At 34.6% G+C, this 20,341-nt stretch overlaps 1 protein-coding gene across 1 annotated transcript; it reads left to right on the top strand.

Moving 5' to 3' along the window:
* The first annotated feature begins 19,171 nt into the window (after positions 1-19,171).
* Positions 19,172-20,082, top strand: LOC139842512 (uncharacterized). Its single transcript, XM_071832644.1, has 2 exons — positions 19,172-19,678; positions 19,780-20,082. Exons 1-2 carry the CDS (start codon positions 19,172-19,174, stop codon positions 20,080-20,082), a joined length of 810 nt encoding a protein of 269 aa, XP_071688745.1.
* The last annotated feature ends 259 nt before the right edge of the window (positions 20,083-20,341 follow it).

Below are 20,341 nucleotides of genomic sequence, written 5' to 3'. Positions count from 1 at the left end.
GTACGTTTCTTATTGACAATAAATCTGCTTACGTTTTATTTGATTCGGGTGCGAATAGAAGCTATATGAGTAGAGATTTTTGTGCTAAATTAAGTTGTCCATTGACGCCTTTGGATAGTAAATTTTTACTCGAATTAGCAAATGGTAAATTAATTTCAGCAGATAATATATGTCGGAATCGAGAAATTAAACTGGTTAGCGAAACATTAAAGATTGATTTGATACCAGTAGAGTTAGGGAGTTTTGATGTGATAATCGGTATGGACTGGTTGAAAGAAGTGAAAGCAGAGATCGTTTGTTACAAAAATGCAATTCGCATTATACGAGAAAAAGGAAAACCCTTAATGGTGTACGGAGAAAAGGGCAACACGAAGCTACATCTTATTAGTAATTTGAAGGCATAAAAACTAATAAGAAAAGGTTGCTATGCTGTTCTAGCACACGTCGAGAAAGTACAAACTGAAGAAAAGAGCATCAATGATGTTCCCATTGCAAAAGAATTTCCCGATGTATTTCCGAAAGAATTACCGGGATTACCCCCACATCGATCCGTTGAATTTCAAATAGATCTTGTACTAGGAGCTGCACCAATAGCTCGTGCTCCTTACAGACTCGCACCCAGCGAGATGAAAGAACTGCAAAGCCAATTACAAGAACTTTTAGAGCGTGGTTTCATTCGACCAAGCACATCACCGTGGGGAGCTCCTATTTTGTTTGTCAAGAAGAAAGATGGTACATTCAGGTTGTGTATCGACTACCGAGAGTTGAACAAACTTACCATCAAGAACCGCTACCCACTACCGAGAATTGACGACTTATTTGATCAACTACAAGGCTCGTCTGTTTATTCAAAGATTGACTTACGTTCTGGGTATCATCAAATGCGGGTGAAAGAAGATGATATTCCAAAGACTGCTTTCAGAACACGTTACAGTCATTACGAGTTTATGGTCATGCCGTTTGGTTTAACTAATGCACCAGCTGTGTTCATGGACCTTATGAACCGAGTGTGTGGACCATACCTTGACAAGTTTGTCATTGTTTTCATTGATGACATACTTATTTACTCAAAGAATGACCAAGAACATGGTGAACATTTGAGAAAGGTGTTAGAAGTATTGAGGAAGGAAAAATTGTACGCTAAGTTTTCAAAGTGTGCATTTTGGTTGGAAGAAGTTCAATTCCTCGGTCACATAGTGAACAAAGAAGGTATTAAGGTGGATCCGACAAAGATAGAAACTGTTGAAAAGTGGGAAACCCCGAAAACTCCGAAACACATACGCCAGTTTTTAGGACTAGCTGGTTACTACAGAAGGTTCATCCAAGACTTTTCCAGAATAGCAAAACCCTTGACTGCATTAACGCATAAAGGGAAGAAATTTGAATGGAATGATGAACAAGAGAAAGCGTTTCAGTTATTGAAGAAAAAGCTAACTACGGCACCTATATTGTCATTGCCTGAAGGGAATGATGATTTTGTGATTTATTGTGACGCATCAAAGCAAGGTCTCGGTTGTGTATTAATGCAACGAATGAAGGTGATTGCTTATTCGTCTAGACAATTGAAGATTCACGAACAAAATTATACGACGCATGATTTGGAATTAGGCGCGGTTGTTTTTGCATTAAAGACTTGGAGGCACTACTTATATGGGGTCAAAAGTATTATATATACCGACCACAAAAGTCTTCAACACATATTTAATCAGAAACAACTGAATATGAGGCAGCGTAGGTGGATTGAATTATTGAATGATTACGACTTTGAGATTCGTTACCACCCGGGGAAGGCAAATGTGGTAGCCGATGCCTTGAGCAGGAAGGACAGAGAACCCATTCGAGTAAAATCTATGAATATAATGATTCATAATAACCTTACTACTCAAATAAAGGAGGCACAACAAGGAGTTTTAAAAGAGGGAAATTTAAAGGATGAAATACCCAAAGGATCGGAGAAGCATCTTAATATTCGGGAAGACAGAACCCGGTATAGGGCTGAAAGGATTTGGGTACCAAAATTTGGAGATATGAGAGAAATGGTACTTAGAGAAGCTCATAAAACCAGATACTCAATACATCCTGGAACGGGGAAGATGTACAAGGATCTCAAGAAACATTTTTGGTGGCCGGGTATGAAAGCCGATGTTGCTAAATACGTAGGAGAATGTTTGACGTGTTCTAAGGTGAAAGCTGAGCATCAGAAACCATCAGGTCTACTTCAACAACCCGAAATCCCGGAATGGAAATGGGAAAACATTACCATGGATTTCATCACTAAATTGCCAAGGACTGCAAGTGGTTTTGATACTATTTGGGTAATAGTTGATCGTCTCACCAAATCAGCACACTTCCTGCCAATAAGAGAAGATGACAAGATGGAGAAGTTAGCACGACTGTATTTGAAGGAAGTCGTCTCCAGACATGGAATACCAATCTCTATTATCTCTGATAGGGATGGCAGATTTATTTCAAGATTCTGGCAGACATTACAGCAAGCATTAGGAACTCGTCTAGACATGAGCACTGCCTATCATCCACAAACTGATGGGCAGAGCGAAAGGACGATACAAACGCTTGAAGACATGCTACGAGCATGTGTTATTGATTTCAGAAACAGTTGGGATCGACATCTACCGTTAGCAGAATTTTCCTACAACAACAGCTACCATTCAAGCATTGAGATGGCGCCGTTTGAAGCACTTTATGGTAGAAAGTGCAGGTCTCTGATTTGTTGGAGTGAAGTGGGGGATAGACAGATTACGGGTCCGGAGATTATACAAGAAACTACCGAGAAGATCATCCAAATTCAACAACGGTTGAAAACCGCCCAAAGTCGACAAAAGAGCTACGCTGACATTAAAAGAAAAGATATAGAATTTGAAATTGGAGAGATGGTCATGCTTAAAGTTGCACCTTGGAAAGGCGTTGTTCGATTTGGTAAACGAGGGAAATTAAATCCAAGGTATATTGGACCATTCAAGATTATTGATCGTGTCGGACCAGTAGCTTACCGACTTGAGTTACCTCAACAACTCGCGGCTGTATATAACACTTTCCACGTCTCGAATTTGAAGAAATGTTTTGCTAAAGAAGATCTCACTATTCCGTTAGATGAAATCCAAATCAACGAAAAACTTCAATTCATCGAAGAACCCGTCGAAATAATGGATCGTGAGGTTAAAAGACTTAAGCAAAACAAGATACCAATTGTTAAGGTTCGATGGAATGCTCGTAGAGGACCCGAGTTCACCTGGGAGCGTGAAGATCAGATGAAGAAGAAATACACGCATCTATTTCCAGAAGATTCGTCAACACCTTCAACAGCTTAAAATTTCGGGACGAAATTTATTTAACGGGTAGGTACTGTAGTGCCCCGAACTTTTCCATGTTTATATATATTAATTGAGATTGATATTTACATGATTAAATGTTTCCAACATGTTAAGCAATCAAACTTGTTAAGACTTGATTAATTGAAATATGTTTCATATAGACAATTGACCACTCAAGTTGACCGGTGATTCACGAACGTTAAAACTTGTAAAAACTATATGATGAAATATATATGGATATTTATATAGTTAACATGATACTATGATAATTAAACATATCATTAAGTATATTAACAATGAACTACATATGTAAAAACAAGACTACTAACTTAATAATTTTTAAACGAGACATATATGTAACGATTATCGTTGTAAAGACATTTAATGTATATATATCATATTAAGAGATATTCATACATGATAATATCATGATAATATAATAATTTAAAATCTCATTTGATATTATAAACATTGGGTTAACAACATTTAACAAGATCGTTAACCTAAAGGTTTCAAAACAACACTTACATGTAACGACTAACGATGACTTAACGACTCAGTTAAAATGTATATACATGTAGTGTTTTAATATGTATTTATACACTTTTGAAAGACTTCAATACACTTATCAAAATACTTCTACTTAACAAAAATGCTTACAATTACATCCTCGTTCAGTTTCATCAACAATTCTACTCGTATGCACCCGTATTCGTACTCGTACAATACACAGCTTTTAGATGTATGTACTATTGATATATACACTCCAATGATCAGCTCTTAGCAGCCCATGTGAGTCACCTAACACATGTGGGAACCATCATTTGGCAACTAGCATGAAATATCTCATAAAATTACAAAAATATGAGTAATCATTCATGACTTATTTACATGAAAACAAAATTACATATCCTTTATATCTAATCCATACACCAACGACCAAAAACACCTATAAACACTTTCATTCTTCAATTTTCTTCATCTAATTGATCTCTCTCAAGTTCTATCTTCAAGTTCTAAGTGTTCTTCATATATTCTACAAGTTCTAGTTACATAAAATCAAGAATACTTTCAAGTTTGCTAGCTCACTTCCAATCTTGTAAGGTGATCATCCAACCTCAAGAAATCTTTGTTTCTTACAGTAGGTTATCATTCTAATACAAGGTAATAATCATATTCAAACTTTGGTTCAATTTCTATAACTATAACAATCTTATTTCAAGTGATGATCTTACTTGAACTTGTTTTCGTGTCATGATTCTGCTTCAAGAACTTCGAGCCATCCAAGGATCCGTTGAAGCTAGATCCATTTTTCTCTTTTCCAGTAGGTTTATCCAAGGAACTTAAGGTAGTAATGATGTTCATAACATCATTCGATTCATACATATAAAGCTATCTTATTCGAAGGTTTAAACTTGTAATCACTAGAACATAGTTTAGTTAATTCTAAACTTGTTCGCAAACAAAAGTTAATCCTTCTAAATTGACTTTTAAAATCAACTAAACACATATTCTATATCTATATGATATGCTAACTTAATGATTTAAAACCCGGAAACACGAAAAACACTGTAAAACCGGATTTACGCCGTCGTAGTAACACCGCGGGCTGTTTTGGGTTAGTTAATTAAAAACTATGATAAACTTAGATTTAAAAGTTGTTATTCTGAAAAAATGATTTTTATTATGAACATGAAACTATATCCAAAAATTATGGTTAAACTCAAAGTGGAAGTATGTTTTCTAAAATGGTCATCTAGACGTCGTTCTTTCGACTGAAATGACTACCTTTACAAAAACAACTTGTAACTTATTTTTCCGACTATAAACCTATACTTTTTCTGTTTAGATTCATAAAATAGAGTTCAATATGAAACCATAGCAATTTGATTCACTCAAAACGGATTTAAAATGAAGAAGTTATGGGTAAAACAAGATTGGATAATTTTTCTCATTTTAGCTACGTGAAAATTGGTAACAAATCTATTCCAACCATAACTTAATCAACTTGTATTGTATATTATGTAATCTTGAGATACCATAGACACGTATACAATGTTTCGACCTATCATGTCGACACATCTATATATATTTCGGAACAACCATAGACACTCTATATATGAATGTTGGAGTTAGCTATACAGGGTTGAGGTTGATTCCAAAATATATATAGTTTGAGTTGTGATCAATACTGAGATACGTATATACTGGGTCGTGGATTGATTCAAGATAATATTTATCGATTTATTTATGTACATCTAACTGTGGACAACTAGTTGTAGGTTACTAACGAGGACAACTGACTTAATAAACTTAAAACATCAAAATATATTAAAAGTGTTGTAAATATATTTTGAACATACTTTGATATATATGTATATATTGTTATAGGTTCATGAATCAACCAGTGGCCAAGTCTTACTTCCCGACGAAGTAAAAATCTGTGAAAGTGAGTTATAGTCCCACTTTTAAAATCTAATATTTTTAGGATGAGAATACATGCAGGTTTTATAAATGATTTACAAAATAGACACAAGTACGTGAAACTACATTCTATGGTTGAATTATCGAAATCGAATATGCCCCTTTTTATTAAGTCTGGTAATCTAAGAATTAGGGAACAGACACCCTAATTGACGCGAATCCTAAAGATAGATCTATTGGGCCTAACAAACCCCATCCAAAGTACCGGATGCTTTAGTACTTCAAAATTTATATCATATCCGAAGGGTGTCCCGGAATGATGGGGATATTCTTATATATGCATCTTGTTAATGTCGGTTACCAGGTGTTCACCATATGAATGATTTTTATCTCTATGTATGGGATGTGTATTGAAATATGAAATCTTGTGGTCTATTGTTACGATTTGATATATATAGGTTAAACCTATATCTCACCAACATTTTTGTTGACGTTTAAAGCATGTTTATTCTCAGGTGAATACTAAGAGCTTCCGCTGTTGCATACCAAAATAAGGACAAGATTTGGAGTCCATGTTTGTATGATATTGTGTAAAAACTGCATTCAAGAAACTGATTTCGATGTAACATATTTGTATTGTAAACCATTATGTAATGGTCGTGTGTAAACAGGATATTTTAGATTATCATTATTTGATAATCTACGTAAAGTTTTTTAAACCTTTATTTATGAAATAAAGGTTATGGTTTGTTTTAAAATGAATGCAGTCTTTGAAAAACGTCTCATATAGAGGTCAAAACCACGCAACTAAATCAATTAATATGGAACGTTTTTAATCAATAAGAACGGGACATTTCAGTACATTTAGGTTGTGTATTGACTACAGAGAGTTGAACAAACTTACCATCAAAAACCGTTATCCACTGCCGAGAATTGACGACTTATTTGATCAACTACAAGGCTCGTCGGTTTATTCAAAGATCGAGTTACGTTCTGGATATCATCAAATGCGAGTAAAGGAGGATGATATTCCAAAAACTGCTTTTAGGACGCGTTATGGTCATTACGAGTTTATGGTTATGCCGTTTGGATTGACTAACGCACCAGCTATGTTCATGGACCTTATGAACCGAGTGTGTGGGCCATATCTTGACAAGTTTGTCATTGTTTTCATCGATGACATACTTATTTACTCAAAGAATGATCAAGAGCACGAAGAACATTTGAGAAAAGTGCTAGAAGTATTGAGGAAAGAAAAACTGTACGCTAAGTTTTCAAAGTGTGCATTTTGGTTGGAAGAAGTTCAATTCCTCGGTCACATAGTGAACAAAGAAGGTATCCAGGTGGACCCGGCAAAGATCGAAACTGTTGAAAAGTGGGAAACCCCAAAAACTCCGAAGCATATACGTCAATTTTTAGGATTGGCTGGTTACTACAGAAGATTCATTCAAGAGTTCTCCAAAAAAGCAAAACCCTTGACTGCATTAACGCATAAAGGGAAGAAATTTGAATGGAAGGATGAACAAGAGAAGGTGTTTCAATTATTGAAGAAAAAGCTAACTACGGCACCTATATTGTCATTGCCTGAAGAGAATGATGATTTTGTGATTTATTGTGATGCATCAAAGCAAGGTCTTGGTTGTGTATTAATGCAACGGACGAAGGTGATTGCTTATGCGTCTAGACAATTGAAGATTCACGAGCAAAATTATACGACGCATGATTTGGAATTAGGCGCGGTTGTTTTTGCATTAAAGACTTGGAGGCACTACTTATATGGGGTCAAAAGTATTATATATACCGACCACAAAAGTCTTCAACACATATTTAATCAGAAACAAATGAATATGAGACAGCGTAGGTGGATTGAATTGTTGAATGATTATGACTTTGAGATTCGTTACCACCCGGGGAAGGCAAATGTGGTAGCCGACGCCTTGAGCAGAAAGGACAGAGAACCCATTCGAGTAAAATCTATGAATATAATGATTCACACTAACCTTACTACTCAAATAAAGGAGACGCAACAAGGAGTTTTAAAAGAGGGAAATTTAAAGGATGAAATACCCAAAGGATCGGAGAAGCATCTTAATATTCGGGAAGACGGAACCCGGTATAGGGTTGAAAGAATTTGGGTACCAAAATTTGGAGATATGAGAGAAATGGTACTTAGAGAAGCTCATAAAACCAGATACTCAATACATCCTGGAACGGGGAAGATGTACAAGGATCTTAAGAAACATTTTTGGTGGCCAGGTATGAAAGCCGATATTGCTAAATATGTAGGAGAATGTTTGACGTGTTCTAAGGTCAAAGCTGAACATCAGAAACCATCAGGTCTACTACAACAACCTGAAATCCCGGAATGGAAATGGGAAAACATTACCATGGATTTCATTACTAAATTGCCAAGGACTACAAGTGGTTATGATACTATTTGGGTAATAGTTGATCGTCTCACCAAGTCAGCACACTTCCTGCCAATAAGAGAAGATGACAAGATGGAGAAGTTAGCACGACTGTATTTGAAGGAAGTCATCTCCAGACATGGAATACCAATCTCTATTATCTCTGATAGGGATGGCAGATTTATTTCAAGATTCTGGCAGACATTACAGCAAGCATTGGGAACTCGTCTAGACATGAGTACTACCTATCATCCACAAACTAATGGGCAGAGCGAAAGGACGATACAAACGCTTGAAGACATGCTACGAGCTTGTGTTATTGATTTCGGAAATAGTTGGGATCGACATCTACCGTTAGCAGAATTTTCCTACAACAATAGCTACCATTCAAGCATTGAGATAGCGCCGTGTGAAGCACTTTATGGTAGAAAGTGCAGGTCTCCGATTTGTTGGAGTGAAGTGGGGGATAGACAGATTACGGGTCCGGAGATAATACAAGAAACTACCGAGAAAATCATCCAAATTCAACAAAGATTGAAAACCGCCCAGAGTCGACAAAAGAGCTACGCGGACAGTAAAAGAAAAGATATAGAGTTTGAAATTGGAGAAATGGTCATGCTTAAGGTTTCACCTTGGAAAGGCGTTGTTCGATTTGGTAAACGGGGGAAACTAAATCCAAGGTACATTGGACCATTCAAGATTATAGATCGTGTCGGACCAGTAGCTTACCAACTGGAGCTACCTCAACAACTCGCGGCTGTACATAACACTTTCCATGTCTCAAATTTGAAGAAATGTTTTGCTAAAGAAGATCTAACTATTTCATTGGACGAAATCCAAATCAATGAAAAACTTCAATTCATTGAAGAACCCGTCGAAATAATGGATCGTGAGGTTAAGAGACTTAAACAAAACAAGATACCGATTGTTAAGGTTCAATAGAATGCTCGTAGAGGACCCGAGTTCACCTGCGAGCGTGAAGATCAGATGAAGAAGAAATACCCGCATTTATTTCCAGAAGATACGTCAACACCTCCAACTGCTTAAAATTTCGGGACGAAATTTATTTAACGGGTAGGTACTGTAGTGACCCGAACTTTTCCATGTTTATATATATATTAAATGAAATTGTTATTTACATGATTAAGTGTTTCCAACATGTTAAGCAATCAAACTTGTTAAGACTTGATTAATTGAAATAGGTTTCATATAGACAATTGACCACCCAAGTTGACCGGTGATTCACGAACGTTAAAACTTGTAAAAACTATACGATGACATATATATGGTCATATATATAGTTAACATGATTTTATTATAAGTATGTATCTCATTAGGTATTTTAACAATGAGTTATATACATAAAAATGAGACTATTAATTTAAGAAACTCGAAAACGATATATATAACGATTATCGTTATAACAACGTCTTACTAGGTACATATGAATCATATTAAGATATTGATACACTTGGTTAATTATTTTAAATGATAAGTAAATATATTATTAAGTGTATTAACAATGAAATACATATGTAAAAATAAGACTACTAACTTAATGATTTCAAAACGAGACATATATGTAACGATTATCGTTGTAACGACATTTAACTGTATATATATTATACTAAGATATATTATATATCATAATATCATGATAATATAACAAATTAACATCTCATTTGTTATAATAAACAATGGGTTAACAACATTCAACAAGATCGTTAACCTAAAGGTTTCAAAACAACGTTTACATGTAACGACTAACGATGACTTAACGACTCAGTTAAAATGTATATACATGTAGTGTTTTAATATGTATTCATACACTTTTGAAAGACTTCAAGACACTTATCAAAATACTTTCACTTAACAAAAATGCTTACAATTACATCCTCGTTCAGTTTCATCAACAATTCTACTCGTATGCACCCGTATTCGTACTCGTACAATACACAGCTTTTAGATGTATGTACTATTGGTATATACACTCCAATGATCAGCTCTTAGCAGCCCATGTGAGTCACCTAACACATGTGGGAACCATCATTTGGCAACTAGCATGAAATATCTCATAAAATTACAAAAATATGAGTAATCATTCATGACTTATTTACATGAAAACAAAATTACATATCCTTTATATCTAATCCATACACCAATGACCAAAACACCTACAAACACTTTCATTCTTCAATTTTCTTCATCTAATTGATCTCTCTCAAGTTCTATCTTCAAGTTCTAAGTGTTCTTCATAAATTCTAAAAGTTCTAGTTTCATAAAATCAAGAATACTTCCAAGATTGCAAGTTTACTTCCAAGTTTTCTAAATCCATTCCAGGTAATCATCCAAGATCAAGAAACCTTTGTTACTTAAAGTAGGTTATCTTTATAATACAAGGTAATAATCATATTAAAACTTTAATTCCATTTCTATAACTATAACAATCTTATTTCGAGTGGAAATCTTACTTGAAATTGTTTTCGTGTCATGATTCTGCTTCAAGAACTTTCAAGCCATCCAAGGATCCTTTGAAGCTAGATCTATTTTTCTCATTTCCAGTAGGTTTATCCAAGGAACTTGAGGTAGTAATGATGTTCATAACATCATTCGATTCATACATATAAAGCTATCTTATTCGAAGGTTTAAACTTGTAATCACTAGAACATAGTTTAGTTAATTCTAAACTTGTTCCCAAATAAAAGTTAATCCTTCTAACTTGACTTTTAAAATCAACTAAACACATGTTCTATATCTATATGATATGCTAACTTAATGATTTAAAACCTGGAAACACGAAAAACACCGTAAAACCGGATTTACGCCGTCATAGTAACACCGCGGGCTGTTTTGGGTTAGTTAATTAAAAAAACTATGATAAACTTTGATTTAAAAGTTGTTATTCTGGGAAAATGATTTTTATTATGAGCATGAAACTATATCCAAAAATTATGGTTAAACTCAAAGTGGAAGTATGTTTTCTAAAATGGTCATCTAGACGTCGTTCTTTCGATTGAAATGACTACCTTTACAAAAATGACTTGTAACTTATTTTTCCGACTATAAACCTATACTTTTTTTGTTTAGATTCATAAAATAGAGTTCAATATGAAACCATAGAAATTTGATTCACTCAAAATGGATTTAAAATGAATAAGTTATGGGTAAAACAAGATTGGATAATTTTTCTCATTTTAGCTACGTGAAAATTGGTAACAAATCTATTCCAACCATAACTTAATCAACTTGTATTGTATATTATATAATCTTGAGATACCATAGACACGTATACAATGTTTCGACCTATCATGTCGACACATCTATATATATTTCGGAACAACCATAGACACTCTATATGTGAATGTTGGAGTTAGCTATACAGGGTTGAGGTTGATTCCAAAATATATATAGTTTGAGTTGTGATCAATACTGAGATACGTATACACTGGGTCGTGGATTGATTCAAGATAATATTTATCGATTTATTTCTGTACATCTAACTGTGGACAACTAGTTGTAGGTTACTAACGAGGACAGCTGACTTAATAAACTTAAAACATCAAAATATATTAAAAGTGTTGTAAATATATTTTGAACATACTTTGATATATATGTATATATTGTTATAGGTTCGTGAATCAACCAGTGGCCAAGTCTTACTTCCCGACGAAGTAAAAATCTGTGAAAGTGAGTTATAGTCCCACTTTTAAAATCTAATATTTTTGGGATGAGGATACATGCAGGTTTTATAAATGATTTACAAAATAGACACAAGTACGTGAAACTACATTCTATGGTTGAATTATCGAAATCGAATATGCCCCTTTTTATTAAGTTTGGTAATCTAAGAATTAGGGAACAGACACCCTAACTGATGCGAATCCTAAAGATAGATCTATTGGGCCTAACAAACCCCATCCAAAGTACCGGATGCTTTAGTACTTCAAAATTTATATCATATCCGAAGGGTGTCCCGGAATGATGGGGATATTCTTATATATGCATCTTGTTAATGTCGGTTACCAGGTGTTCACCATATGAATAATTTTTATCTCTATGTATGGGATGTGTATTGAAATATGAAATCTTGTGGTCTATTGTTACGATTTGATATATATAGGTTAAACCTATATCTCACCAACATTTTTGTTGACGTTTAAAGCATGTTTATTCTCAGGTGAATACTAAGAGCTTCCGCTGTTGCATACTAAAATAAGGACAAGATTTGGAGTCCATGTTTGTATGATATTGTGTAAAAACTGCATTCAAGAAACTGATTTCGATGTAACATATTTGTATTGTAAACTATTATGTAATGGTCGTGTGTAAACATGATATTTTAGATTATCATTATTTGATAATCTACGTAAAGTTTTTTAAACCTTTATTTATGAAATAAAGGTTATGGTTTTTTTTAAAATGAATGCAGTCTTTGAAAAACGTCTCATATAGAGGTCAAAACCTCGCAACGAAATCAATTAATATGGAACGTTTTTAATCAATAAGAATGGGACATTTCACCTGAAGCGTTGCCTTTTGATTTTGGGTGACCCTTCCACCCATATGTCTTACTTTCTTTCATCGCCTCTTGTCTTCGAGATGTTGCTTTCTTCTTATTGGTGAAGAGTGCATCTTCTCCGTCTTTTATGGTTACTTCATTCATCTGCTTGGCTAATGCCTCTTGATTAGCCAATAAATTCTCCAGCTCTATTAATGATGGTTGAGTAGGCCATCCTCTCACAGCGGCTATAAATCCATTATACTCGGATCTTAAGCCATGGATGATAATTCTCTTCATGGTTTTAAAAAACGGTCGAGGCGTACGCCTCGAGGCGCGCCTCGGTATGTTTTTGGAAAATCTCGTTTTGGAACGTACGCCTTGATGGTCATTAAAAAACGTACGACTCATAAGCCCAGACGGTTCGATTTTGTGCTGAGGCGGTTCGATTGATGAGGAGTGCGCCTCATGTTGTTTAGCAAAAAAATGGCGTCCGAAACCTTAAATGTTGCCGGAAACAAGAAAAGATGAAGAAAGAAAACAGGAAGAAGGAAAAAGGAATAAGGAGAGAAGAAGAACGTACCTGTAAATATGACTTTAGAAGTTTACACAGTGATTGGAGTGAACCGGAGGTTGAAGAAAGAGATTGAATATATTTTATCTTTTATTTCTTTTTACCTCGAAGTAGTTGAAAGATAAGTTGCTTTTTGTCAGGAAAAAGTATGAAGCTACACTACTTTTAACCATTCTAGTGACTAGTGAAATAGTATAGGGAAATGATTTTTATTTTATTATTTATTTTTATTAACGAGTATTTATATACTATTATATACATATATACCTTTACGGAGTATAATTTTGTTTTCTTTTGTCAAATTTGAATTACAGCCCCTAAACTTTTACTAAATGTTAATAATAAGAACAAACTTAATATACACTCTTGAAACTTTAATAAAATGACAATAACAACCCCTATTATTTATATATTATCAGAATATATATATTTATTATTAAAAGTCAACATAAGTCAACTCCGCCTCGAACGTACGCCTCGGTTCGCCTCGAGGCGTACGCCTCGCCTCACAAAGGAGAAACGCCTCGAGGCGCTTTTTCGTTTTTTTAAACCTTGATTCTCTTCATCCTTGCATCACTCACTTTCTCTTCAGGAGCAAGTTGAGATATCTCACGGCAAATAGATTTCACCTTGGTGATATACTGAAAAATAGACAGACTTCCTTGTGAGATACCCGCGAGCTCATTTTCCAAGAGCTGGAGGCGTGCTTCATTCTTCTTCGAAAATAATTTTTCAAAAGTTTCCCAAGCTGCCTTTGGTGTTTTCTCGTCACGGATGTGCTCCAATAGATCCTCCTCGATTGTAGTCTTCAATATAAATAAAGCCTTCCCGGCCTTGATGTTCCATTTTCTCAAGGCTTCGGCGTTTTCTTTCGGTGGCGGCGTTGTGTCACTGCCAGCAACTATTTCCCATAAATCCTGTCCTTGTAGGTAGGATTCTATACAAGTCCGCCAATAACCATAGTTGTGGTTATTGAGACTCTTGATACCACTGCTCGTACTTGCAAGATCTGCCATTATGACGTCCAACGTCCAATAAGCTTGGTCCCTGACCGATGAGCTTTCACAATTCCTAACTGTGCTCCGACAGAATCTCCCTTAGAGCCTTGGTGAAAACAAGTCGATGTAAACGTCCAACGTTTACCGATTTCCTCCACTAGAAATGGTCCTGATCGACCCGCTCTGATACCAATTGTTGGAAGCTTCGACGAGCCCAACACACCCACTATAGAGGACCTAGGTTATACTCACTCACTACACCAACACTTTGACGTTGGTTAGCCTTTAATTTTATAAATCCTTAGTGCACAATAATATTTAGGCGACAGTGTCGACCATATATCATTCAGGCAGTATAACCGACCATATATCACTTAGGCGGCAGAGCCGACCATATAATAGATACAACACAAGTGCACTAAGAACTCAAACACGAACTAAGGCTTAACCGGGAAACTTAACAAAGAACACTTTTATTAATACAAAATACAATTACAATATTACTTACTTATAAGTTTTTCTTCTCTACTCACACTCTTCTCACTTCTTACTTCTTCTCTACTTCTCTACTCACTGTTTTCACAACTTCACAACTCTCACACCTTACACAAATGAACCCACCACTTATATTTATACTACTCCATGGAAGTTTCTAGAAACTAGATATTTCCATGGATATATAAATATCTAGATATTTTTATACATATAAATATCTAGATATTTCTTACACATATAAATATCTAGATTTTTCTTTACATTTTAATATCTAGATATTTTTCATATACATATTAATATCTAGATATTTTACCCATATACATTTACTAATTCCATATTATTATAAATTTGCATTGTATTTTAACATAAATAATACAGTAACTTCTGAGGTCTTTTTAGTTCTGATCCTGTAACCTTGATAATATATACACAAGCACTTGTCAATTTAGCCTTGCAAGAACCTAAGCTTGCATACCACTAGAGCCTTAGAAGTACCTAGGGCTACAAACGTGTCAAGCTTGACTAACTTAGGCTTGGCTCGAGTATGGGGCATACTATAAATATCAAAATCCAATATAAATATCAACTGCAATATCCCAATTACATATATGTTTCCATAGACACATACAGGCTCAAATTTCCCACAAAGATCATTATTCATTAATTTTCATCAATTGACTAATAAATAGATAATCGATAAAATAACTAATAATTTACAAAAAGTAAAACTGAATGAAGTAGTGACCTTAAAAGAAGGACATGAATTGCCATTAGGATCAACAGGGGAAGTGAGATTGAGGTCTTGATTATAGAAATCGGACCAAAGTGATTCATCAGAAATCCAGTCTTTAATGCGCCTACTAACACATGCGACAGTTGCAGCTTTAGAAGGATCGAGTATGCAGACGATGATGTGGTATAGCTAATCCTCCCACGCTTTCTAACCCTAAAATCTGTTGTTTCGTAGCCATATATAAATATAAATAATCTGTGATAAAAAGTGAGATCAGTTTGTTCTCATCAGTTTATACCATTATTAGTGGTTAGTGGTGGGTTAGATGGTCTCTCCAAAGGACCAGTCTATACAACTCTTTATCACAATTCCGGTCTAAACATAATTTTTTCAAAAGAACAATCGATACAACTCTATTTATCAAAAAGTAAAAACGAGATATCATTCTTAGACGGGAGATAGCGCGTCGTTTCACCACCAAACCACCGTGAGTTGGCTAGACAAACTCCCCACGTGGCCACGTGGGTCTTCAAAAGTTGGTTTAGACCCTTAGACTGATATTAACTGTGCGTTAATTTCATTTCGTCAGATGATGTGGCCAGCTTGAAGGAGTGTGACGGATTTTAACCGCGCGTCACTTTTTGACGATTGAAGGCGTCAATTAATTATTTGACAAAATCAAATGGAAGCGTGAGATGTGAGGCAGCCAATCAGATTTTAGCATTCAATTTAATAAATATATATTTTTATTATTTATTTATTTTTCTTACCTAATTTTCAATCATATTTTACCACCTCACCCTCCAAATATTTGACACAAAAACTTGACATTTGGGTTAACGGGGGTCAAATACAGTCACAGTCAAAAACCCACTTTTTCACCAAAAAGTACACAATCCGACTCTGACATCACAGTCAGGGTTAGGAATAGTCTTAGGCCACTCCCTATCGTAATTAAACTATTCATCATCTTAACATTCCACGTCAGCACCACATCAACACCAATATCCTATAACTAACCCATAATATCATATAACTAAACAATGCATATCATGACTAAAACCATCTTCCTCTTAACTGTCACGTAAGTAATTATTTTCTCTTTTATTTATTTTAACTAACACAAAAATAATTATTTTTCTTTATATATATAGGGGCAGGATCAATGAGGAAGTAACCAATCGGGAGGAAGCAAAAAAAAAAAATTCGTTTTTTCGGAATTTTTTTTTCAGGCATCAAGATCACACGAAAATATGAACATTTAGAAAAGACACGTTGTGATGAATGTTATTATTTATGCGGAAAAACGATCGACAAAACTAACATTCAAGATAATATTGTTCGTGAAGAATGTTAACTTTTTTTTTCTTCATGTTTTGTGAAGTAAAATTTAGCCTGATTTAGAGTTTAGGGTTTAGGGTTTAGGGTTTAGGGTTTAGTGTTTTGGGTTTATTCCATAAACCCAAAACACCAAACCCCAAACCCTAAACTCTAAACCGTTCTTGTTAAAAACTCAATCTAAATCCTAAATTTAAACCCTAAACCCTAAATTTCTAAACCCTAATATCTAAACCCTATAAACCCTAATCTCTAAACCCTAATATCTAAACCCTAATATCTAAAACCGCAACATACGCTCGAAAAACACGATAATTATTATATATTACTTCTTCGAGCGTTTTCCCGCCAAAATAAAAACATTTATCACAAAGTGTCTTTATTAAATATTCATATTTTCATCCAATCTATAATGTTCGTGAACAAAGTTTTTTCAAAAAAACAAAAAAAAAAGATTTTGCTTCCCCCCGCTTCCCCCCGATTGGTTATTTCCCTCTTGATCCTACCACTATATATATATATATATATATATATATATATATATATATATATATATATATATATATATATATATATATATATATATATATATATATATATATATATATATATATATATATATATATATATATATATAGGGATCAATGGGGAAGTAACCAATCGGGGGAAACCGGGGAAAGCAAAAAAAGAAAAAAAATCATTTTTTTTTTGAAATTTTTTTTCAGGCATCAAGATCACACGAAAATATGAACATTTAAAAAAGACACTTCGTGATGAATGTTAATGTCGTTGTTCGAACCTGTCATACCAAAGAATGCATGCCATATCCACAAATCTTGTGAGGCGACTGCCTCAAGCATAACAGAAGACCATTTCTGATCACCTCTTGTGTATTGTCATTGCCAAGCAATGGGACAATTCTTCCACTTCCATGAACTAAACCTTGTACATAATGCATTAAAGGGTGTTGTACATTATGGATCAAAATTTGTACATTAGACTTGAGGGGTTTTTGATGAATGAAGTAGCAATCAGGGACCCACAAAAGGAGGAGTGGGGAGCAGGTAGGGACCAATATATGCATAATGGGTTCGTTAAATCAATGGTGAAGGATGTATAATGAACCCCATAATGAGTTAGTGCCTACAGTGTTAAGAGTATAATGAATGCCAGGTTGAACGAACGATGGTGAGACCATAGGGAGAGGTCTTAGGCCACTTGTTATGGTTCAAGTCTTTCACATTTATTTTTGCTGCCACATTAGCGTCACATCAGCACAAACACTTTAACATGTCTTTCACATTCCTTTCACTAAACACTCACTATCATACACTCCATTTCAAACTTTAACCAATTTTAAATAATTATTTAAATTAAATACCATAAATAAATACAAATAACATTTTATTAAATAAAATAAAAACATTACATTATTAAAAATATTTAATAAATAATACGGAGTAACATAATAACATATAATTATATTTAATACATCATTTAAGTAAATTAAAATTAAAAATCATAAACAATAAATAACTCATACAAATTTAGGGGGTAAAATGTAATTACAATAACCTGTTAATGTATTTTTTAACCACTCTCATATTTCAGGGTATAATATTGAAATATTTTAGAAAATATCTCACTTTATCTTCTTCATCTACGAGTATATTTGCAGTAGCAAGTTCTTGAGTTTTTTTTCTTTAAAATTAAAACAAGAAGAATATCAATATTCTTAAACGGAATCAATCCATTCATCCATCGAATCAAAAGAAAGAAAAAAGAAAAAAAAATATGAGATACATATATTCTCAATTTATGGGTATAAAACAAAATAAAAAATACACAAATCAGCAAGTGGGGACCATCTTTTCTTTCACAATGATCGTTGCAGGCTCACTAAGGATTGATGTGGCGAGTTGCTTCTGGTGGAAGCCAGCACCTGGTGGATCGCCACCTCCTTTGGCGATTGTGTGTGGCGGGCCATTGCAAGAGGCCTTAGGCTAGTTGTATCGGGGAGAGGTGACGACGTCACCTTGCACTCGTGACACACCAGAAATGTCGGAATTGCCGTATCGCGGCGTCAGTGGGCCGCGTTACACCGGCGTCAGTCGGGAAGAGACGGGTGAGGTGCCGGATGTCACTTACACGTGGCAGTTTGTGGTTGGCCCTTTTTTGACCGTTACATATAAAAAAAATTGTTTGATTTTTTTACTTTTCATTTTCTATATATATATGTATATGAATTTGTAATTTTTACACACACTCTTCCATTTCCTTCTTATCAAATTACATACAACGGGAACGGCCCGATGCAACGGGCCGTCAAAGTTTGACAATCTCCAAAAGTGCACAGCGGCCATACGTCAAATGGCGTATGGAACAACTCCTGATTTGTTTGATGAATATATAAAAATTGGGGAGAAAATGGCTGCATTGTGTCTTGAAAATTTTTGTCAATGCGTATTTCATTTGTTTGCTAGACAGTATTTGCTAAAACCAACTGCCGAAGATATTGCTAGACTTTATAATTTTTATGCACAAAAACATGGTTTACCGGGTATGTTAGGTAGTATCGATTATATGCATTGGGAGTGGAAGAATTGTCCCATTGCTTGGCAAGGACAATACACAATAGGTGATCAGAAAGGGCCTTCTATTATGCTTGAGGCAGTCGCCTCACAAGATTTGTGGATATGGCATGCATTCTTTGGTATGGCAGGTTCGAACAACGACATTAACGTTTTGTATTTTTCTCCATTGTTTAACACTATAAAAGATGGAACAGCTCCACCTTCACCCTTTGAAGTAAACAGTCATCGCTACGAAAGAGGGTATTACTTAGGTGATGGTATATACCCAGAATGGGCTATGTTGGTAAAGCGCCTCATAATCCAACTGACGAACCTCGTAAAAAATTTAAAAGGTTTCAAGAAAGTGCAAGAAAAGATATTGAGCGTGCATTTGGAGTATTACAGGGTAGATTTTTAATGCTAAAAACTCCGGCAAGATCTATAGACTTCAACAAAATTAGAAGACATATGTATGCTTGTGTTGTTCTACATAACATGATTCAAGAAAATAACGGTTTTGTTATTGGACGGCGAGAAGAAAGAATGATACAAAGGAACCCAACAAGACATTTAGAACTGAATTTGAGGGATCGAGATGCAATGATTAAGGAAATAAGAGATAAGCAAGTTCACAAACAGTTGGAGTCAGATTTAACCGAGCACGTTTGGAACTTATCACCTTACTTTCGTAATGCTAATGGTGCGTAGTTTGTTATGTATTTTCTAGTTTCGTTTAGGAATTTTAAATTATATAATGTTTCATTTTAGTAATTTAAATTAATGTACTTTATGCTTATTTATATTTATGAATTGTTTTCTATCTTAAAGAGATAGCCGTTTATTTCATTAATTCCAAAACGATTACATTATTTTCTTAAAGAAAAAAACAACAACATACTTTTCTAAACACGATAACTTAAATTCCTAACGGCTATCTTCAACAAACACAATCATCAATCTTCGTAAT

Source organism: Rutidosis leptorrhynchoides, chromosome 4 (assembly GCF_046630445.1).
Source record: "Rutidosis leptorrhynchoides isolate AG116_Rl617_1_P2 chromosome 4, CSIRO_AGI_Rlap_v1, whole genome shotgun sequence".
In the NCBI taxonomy this organism is placed as follows: Eukaryota; Viridiplantae; Streptophyta; class Magnoliopsida; order Asterales; family Asteraceae; genus Rutidosis; species Rutidosis leptorrhynchoides.
This window is presented reverse-complemented; position numbering and strand designations above follow the sequence as displayed.